This window comes from Microtus oregoni, unplaced genomic scaffold (genome assembly GCF_018167655.1).
Source record: "Microtus oregoni isolate MIOR12 unplaced genomic scaffold, Mior012 000016F_ref0000370, whole genome shotgun sequence".
Taxonomy (NCBI): Eukaryota; Metazoa; Chordata; class Mammalia; order Rodentia; family Cricetidae; genus Microtus; species Microtus oregoni.
This window is the reverse complement of record NW_024543075.1, coordinates 38,458,936-38,469,048: the sequence shown is the minus strand read 5'-3', so window position 1 is coordinate 38,469,048 and position 10,113 is coordinate 38,458,936. Positions and strand designations below refer to the sequence as shown.

The following is a 10,113-nucleotide window of genomic DNA, read 5'->3' as shown; positions in this document are numbered from 1 at the left end:
TTTCTTTCCCTGGAAACCTGCATTTTACATCTCTCATTATGCAATTTGGTCAATAAAATGTAATTTTCTAACTCAGTTAAAGTTTAGCTTTTCTGTGTCTTGTACCCAAGGGGTGTGTTATCTGTAGTAATAGGGTCTTATCAATTAGGTCCAGTGAACAGTCAATAGTAATGGCAAAAGCTTTGATTTGGCAATATCTGAGAACACCGTGACTAATAATTATTAAGAAGAAACTCCATACATGGCACTGTAATTTGGGTTTAATATCTGTTAGATATTAACTATGCATTATTTAGCTCGTCAAGTCACCACCCTTCCTAGATCTAAAACATTAGTTGGCTTACAGAATAAATGTTTCCATATGGTTTTCTATTGTACCCTTAATTTTGGCGAACCCTCCCTTTGTGCACCTTCACTTTTCCTATCTTTCTATCCACATCACAACTTGATTCTTTCCAATACTATTTCTTTTGTTTTTATTTAATCTTTGTTCCGTTATTCCATCTTCCTGAGAGTATCCTTCACCCCAGTGACTGTGCGCTGTTTTTCTGGCTTCTATAAAAATTCTAAGTTAAATGCAAAAAGCTATCAGTATTTTCTTTAAAGAGTCCATTCTGCATCTTAACCTTTGATCTGCCAGCAACATTGAAATATAGTTGTGCTCTCTCTCTCTCTCTCTCTCTCTCTCTCTCTCTCTCTCTCCACCTTTTTTCTCCTTGATTCCAGACCACCACCAACTACTGGTTTGCCTGTTTCTATGCTTCACTGTCCAGCTTTTGATTCCCCGACTATTTCTGGGTATGGAATTTCCCCCAGAGAGTCGATAAACACCTTGCTTTTTTCTCAGTCAAGAATCTTTCCTGAATGATTTCTAGCTTAGTGGGCTAATGATACAAAAGCCTAAGCATGTGCATAAATCAAGTTTGATTATCTCACTAGCTCTCATTTAAAAAATAACCAAAAACATATTTTTGATTCATCCTCTGCTAACTTGGTCTAGAATCAACACCACCCTCTGTAAATATTGACCAGGCCATGCTACTTTTCTACACAGATTCTTCAAATCTTATTTTTGCACACTTTTCACTCCACTGGAAACCCTGCCTTTTGTACTTACGTTAACCTCACTCTTTCCTTCTCCTTGGTTCCTACTGCACAGTGCACAACTGTTCCTTATTTAGGACTAGTTAGCTTTCCACATAACCTATGTTATTTTGTTATTCCTCTCTTTTTTCTTTGTTTTATTGTGTTTGAATCAATAGTGTCTTCACAAATGAAGAAATTAACACATACATAAAAATAATGTTTTTTTTCCTTTGCCTTACTATCTCAACAAGTAAGTCCTATTAGATTCATCTATGTAATGGATTCCACACATATAGTAATCTTATGGTCCCCCCTACTTCCACCAATTCCATACATGTTCTTCAGCCCAAGTCATCACGACCCCATATCCATTGCTCGGCAACACTTTCCTAAAAGGTACCCTTCTTTCTCCTCTACCCTTGCCATGACAAGTTTTCTTTCCGGTATGCAGAATGGCCTCTCTAAATACAAGCTTGTTGATCTCATTGTTCCAAATTGATGGATGAAATCTTTCTGCCTATTTTACACCTCTGAAACTCTGTCCTCCCCAATGATAATGTTTTTCTTACTGTCTCCTACATAAACCATAATCATTTTTACCTTAGGAAAAATATCTACAATACAATTTTTGTTATAACAACACAAAAATATGAGAGTATATGGGTGTAAAGTCACCAAAGAAACACACTAATAATATACCAAGTTCCTAGTTAGAAAGAATTAACATTTTTATTTAAAGGTGCTATTTTTTGAGAAATAATCAAGAGTCAAAGTAACCACCTTCAAAATTCACATGCATTTTAATGGATTTTGACATGCTAGAAAGCTGAAAGAATGAATGATTAAGAAAATTGTGACATATATACTGCATCTGAAGCTTTATTAATAAAAATATGATAAAATAAACAGTCGTGAGACAAATGTATATTATGACAGCATTTTAATTTAATGAGGAAGAAATGAATAACCATGACATTAGATGAAATGGATAAATATTTAAAGCAAAAGCTACAATACTAACACAAGGAATAAATTGTCCTAAAACAAATTTTAGATATTGCTAGTATCAAATGATTAAAAGTAGATTATGTGTCACCCTTCATCCTAGATTCCCTCTTCCTGTGTCCCAGGTTCCCTTCGCTTTGTTTGTGGAGTCACATGATTGGACTTTAATACATGGAATGTGATCACAGAAATTTACACAAAACCCAGTCTTAAAGAACCATCATATATCCACAGCTAGGATACTGAAAAAAATATTCTTCAAATTCTTCAAGAGCTGATAATGAGACACTTTGAAACTTCATGTCTTCTGCCCCATGTCTCACCTGAATGTATGCAAAGACTAGTTTACCTGTCAAGCCACTGAAATGAAAGATTTGTTAGTTTGAATTGTAGAGATGGGGAAAGACACTAAGGTGGTAAGGTCATATCAAGTCTATTAGAAACGGTCCTATTTATGACATGCTCTGCTTTAGAAACTTCCTGGCCCAGATCTTTTTGTAAAACTTGGGGCTGTAGGTTGACTCCATGGTTGATTGTATGCTTGACATGCATGAGATCCTGGGTTTGATATCATTTAAAAAAGAGAGACATTTGGATTGAAGATGTGTTTCACAGGCAGAACTCTTATTTGGCATGTATAAAGTCCTGGTTTCAATGCTCAGAACCAAGTAATTAAATAATTGAATAAATAATTAAATAAATTTTTTAGATAAAGAAGCAAGCAAATAATTAAGAATAAATAATCAGAAACTGATGAATAAAATAATAAATAAATAATAAGATAAATAAATAACTTTCAAAAAATGAACTTTTGGAGTAGTTTTAAATTTGTGTGTGAGTGTTTATCGGCATGTATGTATGTGTACCACATGCATGTCTACAGAGGTCAGAACTGGAACTGAGGCATGAAGCCTGTGAGCAACCATGTGGGTCCTGGGACTGAAATCAGAGCTCTCTGCAGAAGCAGCAAGTGATCCTAAGTGCTGAGCCATCTCCCTACTTTTATTGAAACATTTGATTTTACACTGTCTGTGACCCAGAGTTTAGCACTTACTGAGACAATATGGCTCAGAAAGCTTAAAATGTTTATTATTTGGCCTTTAATAGAAAAATTTTCTTATACCAATACCCCAGCAAGTATTATTAATTTAAATAAAAGAAAGTTAAAACTAAAAAGGTGAATTTTATATTAATTTATATTCTAAGGAAATATATTTATAACAAAATTATTACATACTTAAATTATATCAAAAGTTTTTAAAACTAAACTAATGACAAATTTCAACTAGTTGATCCTTTTTAGTTAGGTTATAGTAATTGTACATTCTTATAACTTATACTGAGAAGAAATATATTTAAAATATACCATCACCCCAATTCTTTAATATTTATCATGTCAAACATTAACCATTTATTTTCTAATATTTTGCTTATTAATTAAAAAATTTATACAGCATATTTTAGCATATTCTTTCTCAACCTTGATTTCCTCTCAGATCTCCCTACTCCATACCAACACACCTTCATATTGATCTCTTTCTTCATGATAAGAGTATTAAAAATATTTTCTTTCAGTGTTTCAGATTGCACAAAGCAATATTATTGATCATATTCAATGCCTATGTAACATAATATTATCTTGTATCTCTCCTAAGTGTGACAGTATTAAATAATATTTTATTCTTTGAATATTTCATATATTTATACAATGTATATTAGATCATATTCCTCCACACTTTTCCCCTCCAACTAACCATAACACCTCCCATACGAAACCTTTCTGAATTCCATATCTTCTTTTGTATGTTATTAGTAACCCTTGAATGCAAATAGTGCTTCCCACATGCATTTAGGTCTGTGGCCATGGACTGAAGTATGAGCAACCTACTTTCAGTAGTAATTACACTGTATTTGTTTCAAACACAAACTTCCAGAGCCAACATGTCCTGTTTTAAGAAATATGATTTTCAGTAAGGAGCTGTGAAGCCCCCATAATCACATTACCTACTCCAATATTTTTCCAGTATGCAAAGTTTAAAAGGTTCCGTGGCATCTCATAGATGTTCTTTTTTTGTCTTCATTTCTATGCCTGTCCCCAAAAAACCACCAGTCTTCAGCTTTGTTCCATCAGTTGGATACATTCTGCAGCATTAAATTCAAGGAACTTACTCAGTTGAGGGCTTTCGGTTGTGTATTCCAATATTTTCCTAACTACATATTCAGAAAAATTAACCATTTTGACCATGTGAAGCTCAATGGCAGAGCAGCTATACAACATTCTAGGTTTGAATACCAGCACTGTAAATAAAGACCAAGGCTTTCACATTACTTTTAGTACTTATGTGTATTCTCTCTCCAAATGCAAAATTTGTTACATTTAATCTTTCAGAGAAGAGATGTATGAAATATGGAAAATACAAGTCATAAAAAAGGTTGAGAGAGGAATAGCATAAAGTTAATAAGTTTACAAGAAACCCCTTATTTCTAGTCTACCTACCTATTTTTAATGAAGATCATATTTTATTTCTGAGAAGTAACAATACAAAAATCATTAAGATTCTCCTACTCATGCACTTAGTAGTCAATACAGATTAAGCACAAATTATGAGGACCCATTACAAATATGACATATTATATATTCAAGCTAAACAAAAAACTTCTTGGAATCAGGCTTTCAGTATTCACTTTTTAAAAAGTCAGCAACCTGATACACACAAATTTAAGACTAATATCCAATGATGCCAAAAGACAAGGAGGGAAGGATTCAGTCAGTCTCTGCACCCCCATTCATCAATATTCTAAAATATTCCGTAATAGTGGATAAGAGACACTGAATTTTAAATGATAAAGCTCACTTATATTTATACTTCAAATCAATAGAATATGTGTAGGTGTTATAAAAATAAAAGGGTAACATTATAGTAGGTATTTCAATGTAAACTGCATGACTAAAGTATATCTGTAAGGCTACACTTTTTTCAAAACTTCAAACAACATATATAAAATATTTCAATGTTACTGCATTTCTAGCCTTTCAAAATCATGGATACTTTCAATTATGGCTTATTCATTCATTTTTTTCACCTGTAATTTTATGCCACATATAAAAATGACTCAGTTAAATATTACAGCTAGAGATTATATGTTCCATGTTTGACTTTTTGTACTATGTTAATTTAAGTGTCGTGCTTGTAACATTAATGTGTCCCCCAGTTCAGGCATGCAACTGTAATCGTATACCTATTAATTTTTTCACAAACAATTTTCTTCTACAGAAATTCAAAATATTTTCTGCACACCTTTATTATTATTAACAATTAACATACAGATAAAAGTGAGTAGTGTGCTTAGAGGCTGCTGGGTACTTCTCAGGCCAAAGCTAATGCTTTGTCTTACTGCTATATGAAGTTGAAATGAAAAATGAATCCAGAACCATACCTACTTGGTATTTATTTGGATGCTTCCCAACTTCATATTAAGGTATCTGTATATACCAGGTATGCAGGAAAAAGGAAAGGAGAACTTTAAAAGTGTATGTATCATCTTAGACACCTATAATATTGAAGAATGGCTAACTATGACAATTAGGTTGGAGAAGAAAGAGTGAAAGGCAAATCCTCCTTAAATAGTGGGGTGTGCTGGCAGGATGTATCTGCTCAGGACCCTTCTCAAAGCCCCAATAACCTCCTTATTCCTCAGGCTGTAGATAAGGGGGTTCAGAGCTGGGGTGACAATTGTATAAAATACAGAGATGATATTGTCTTGCTTGGTGTTGTGCAATGAACTGGGTAGGACATACATGAAGGTGGCAGCTCCATAGAACATCCCTACCACTGTCAAATGGGAAAGGCATGTGACAAGGGCTTTCTTTTTCCCTTCATTTGATGGCATATGCAGCACCGTGAACAGAATTAGTGTGTAGGAGGTAACAATGGCAGAAAGGGGGAGTAACAGGAATGTTACCCCTGTCACATAAACCAAGAGCTCATATTGGGAAGTATCTACACAGGACAGCTTCAGCAAAGGCAGGATCTCACAGAGCAGGTGTCTAATCTCCTGGGACATACAGAAAGGGAAGTGCATAGTATACACAGTATGACCTACTGCAGTCAGAGAGGCCAGGATCCATGATGTGGCCACTACGAGACAGCAGATTCTAGGACTCATAAAGATCATGTAGTTCAGAGGATGACAAATGGCCACATACCTGTCATAGGCCATGAAGGCCAGAAGGAGGTCCTCTGTACTGCCCAGCATCAATGCTAGAGCCATCTGAAGGGCACAGCCTCCAAAAGATATGGTGTTGTCTCTCAAAATAAAATCCATCACAGCTTTGGGAGTAACAACTGATGTGAAGAGGAGGTCAATGAGAGACAGCTGTCTAAGTAGGAGGTACATGGGCACATGGAGCCGGGCATCCACTGTGATGACCAGGAGCAGCAGTCCATTGCTGGTCAGTGCCAAAGTATACAGAACTGTGACTGTGGCACAGAGCAGTTCAGGTGTGCCACTGCCATCCAGAATTCCAACCAAGATGAAGCCACTTCCCAAGGTGGAGTTCCAGAGCTCCATTCTAAGTAGTCTCTTTAGTTGCCTAGAAATAGACAGATTCTCAGTGGAAGCCATTCTAAGGGAGCTAAACTCACATTGGAATTATTGCAGGTCAATATAGGATGACCTACAGCAACAACATTCTATATATTTTCTGATTTCTGAATTATGCTCAACCAACAGGCTTGTCAGGAATTGCTTGTCACAGAGAATTTCCTTTGTGTGTGTGGCATCATAAGAAATAAGACAGATTAAACAATCTCTGGACTTGAAAGGTTGTGGAGGACATGGATAGTTGTGGGTGATGTAAATACAGTACTCAAGTAAATTCTTGAAAATTAAATTTAAAAAGCAAAGACACATCTCTCTTCATATTAAACAGACACTGAAAGTTGATTTGAAGCCCATCTGTGCCAAAACTTAGAAACTTACAAGTAAGAGAAACAAAGCAGAATTGAGTAAGGTAGCAATAACCAGAACCCTGGATCCTACCACCTGCCGCCTAACTCTGCATCTGAACTCATGCTGCCTCTCCTATTCTCCTTCCTTGTCGCTCGAACCCCCTACCTAAAGAGAAAGACTAGATGGTTCACAGTTGAAAAGCTGAAGAAAAATCATGTCTAGGATGATGATGATTTTATTGAGGACCTCAAATCAAGAACTGTCAGCAGCAGCTAAAACAGGCAGCAGAGCCCTGCTAACTTCGTGAAAATAGTCAGAGGAAACCGGGGAGAGGAAGCTGAAAATTTGGAAGCATGTTTACATAAGTATTTCTCCATGTCACTACTCAGTATGTTTAAATTTCAAAATGTGTTTCTATTGGCTTTCCTTTGTTATTTTTAAAGGCAAGTAGTCATGTAGAGGGAGAAATTCCAACTGATAAAGTGACTTTATTTTGAGGTACTATTAATTTAATAATCTTCATTAGACTCTAGGAGTTCAAGAAATCCGGATGTTTCAAGGGTAAATACTGAGACGCATTGTCTGGGGCTTAGAATTCTAATAACTCAGATCTGACCAGCATTTCACAATGACTGATACTGTCCCCACATTTCAAGCTGGTGTGCACACATGATGTCTAGAGAACAGATAGGAATGAGGCAGAAAACAGAGACTCACATAACTAACAGGCTTCTGAGGTCCTGAGTCTGTAGCCAGATACTCTACGTCTCCATACACATTTGCCTAAATCAGAGAAAGAACTGTTACCTACCTCCAAAATCACACAGCACAGATTCCAAACCACACTGAGTGACTTAAGATTCTTAGGAGGATGAAGCTGTTTAAAACACAAAGGAAAAGAGAAGGTGGTTCCAATAAAAGGTGGGATGAAGATTTGCTGCTGTCACTAAGATCAAATGTCAAAGACTCCTCTCTCTAGCTGCTGGCATTGGTAGTCCTTTCCAAGGGGATACTGGTGCTGATGATCATCTGAGAATTCGGCATGAGATCCTCAGGAAGCAAGAATATGAATCTTCCATTAAGACTCCAACCCAATCTCTATGGGAGTCTAGTTCTGGGCAAATTTTTTGAGTCTATGAGTTGGGCTTTTCATGTCTCATCTCTTGCCAGGGTTCCATGGTCTCAGATAAGCTCAGTAGTAATTAGGGGGAAGAAGTACGGGCAGGGCTGCTCAATGAAGACCAGTGCTGCCTACGCTTGCTGTCTCAAGGGCAGCAGCAAAGCTCCAGTTTTGTCCTGAGGGAGGCTTGACAGTGTCATCCTCCCAGGCGGCATATCCCATGAAAATGCTACTGCAAATTGGACTTTAATGATTGCTCCTAGGTGTGTTCCCTGGCCTCTCACACTCTCTATACCTAATCTATCTCTTTGGCTCTTGGTGTGAAAACCTATTCTGTCCCACATGGTCTTGATCAGGACCTCCCTACAGGAAGGCTGGTGCTGGAAACTGCCCCAAACAAGGAAGCTCAGAGGAGCCTTTGTCAAGTTACATGGGGTTTCTCAAAGCCTCCATGAGGACTCCACTGTCCACTTCTGACCTGTACCTCAATGTTGCATGGAGGTACACACGTGCACATGCTAATACTTGGTCTTCCTTCAATGTCACTAATTTATTTGACCTGGTCATGTTGTTTCAATTCTCTTCTCCATTTCTGTGCTCTCATGGATGTTCCTTCATATATATTTTTTTCTCCTTTTGGTTCTGTTTAATCAATAAGTCCACCTGTAAATCTTTCGGAACTGCCTCTGGAAAGTTCATTGTTTTTGTTCCAATTTTAAGGAAAAATAATTAAGCATGTGTTTTCATGATGACAAATAGATCAATATGACTAATTACTATACAAAAGCAACAGAAGAAACAAGTTAACTATTGATTTTTATCTCTATATAGACAACATACTCAAAAGGAAACATATTAATTAAACTTGAATTTATAGCAGTGAATACCTGAAAACAATACTTAAAAGGGTAGAGTTTGGGCTGAGGATATGGTTCAGTATCTGAGCATATAGCACAATGGCTTGTCACTTGCCTAACATGTACATTCCATAGGTCCAACCCCCAGTGCCACAAAGACTAGGAATTTTGTTTTAGTTTTCAGTGAAGAATTTCTTTTATTCTCTGATGGGAGATGCTGGGTAGCTACTGAAGCAGGGTTCAGGGTTTGAATGTTTTTTTCTAATCACTGGCATGATTGAAAAGCAAAGAAGGCAGATATAGAAATTTTTATTTCAAAACAAAACTAATCAGAAGAGATAGAGAAGATACTAAATAATCATTTTTTAAAAATCTATGATAAGGATATTACAATTCTAAACAATTATTCACCAGACACAAGAGCACCCAAGTTCATAAAGGAAAGACTACTACACCTAAAATCATGCATTGACTCTCACACAGAGATAGTGGGTGACTTCAAACCCAGTTCTCACCAAAACACAGACCATCCAAAGAAAAACTAAGCAGAAAATTGCTGGAGTTACATAGCATCATAAATCAAAAGGTCCTAGCAGACATCCATGGGACATTTCACACAAACACTAGATAGTCCATTTTCTTCTCAACAGGCAATGGAACTTTCACCACATACAAAGACACAATGGAAGTTGAAGAGTGATAGGAAAATTTAAATAACACCCTATGTTCTATAAGACCACCAAAGACTAACAACGAATATCAAACCAATCGGAATGCCAAAAAGTACACAAACTCATGGAAATTAAACAACACAAAATGAAGAAAAATTAGGTCAAGACAGAAATCATGAGGGATTAAATACTTTTGTGAATTGAATGAAAATGGAAACAGTATATGCAAACTTATGGAACATATCAAAAGTGATTTTTAATTCAGTATTTTTGTAATTATATAGTAGGACATTTATAACTGATTTCAAATCAATTCTCAATCCAAATATGCGCTCTTACCTTTTGTGGATTTAGCTATTTGTTTAACTTTATTTATTAATTTATGAAATTATAATAGAACTAACGTTTTTCCTCCCCTCTC

The 10,113-nt window shown here is 36.1% G+C and overlaps 1 protein-coding gene across 1 annotated transcript; it reads right to left on the bottom strand.

The window, feature by feature from the left end:
- Positions 1-5,712: 5,712 nt before the first annotated feature.
- On the bottom strand, positions 5,713-6,663 carry LOC121457889 (olfactory receptor 2AG2-like). The gene has a single exon (XM_041666952.1). The coding sequence runs from the start codon at positions 6,661-6,663 to the stop codon at positions 5,713-5,715; it is 951 nt and encodes a 316-aa protein (XP_041522886.1).
- Between the last annotated feature and the right edge of the window lie 3,450 nt (positions 6,664-10,113).

Excerpts from the sequence above, each read along its gene's own strand:
- LOC121457889 (XM_041666952.1), bottom strand. The coding sequence starts at position 6,663 with ATGGAGCTCTGGAACTCCACCTTGGGAAGTGGCTTCATCTTGGTTGGA.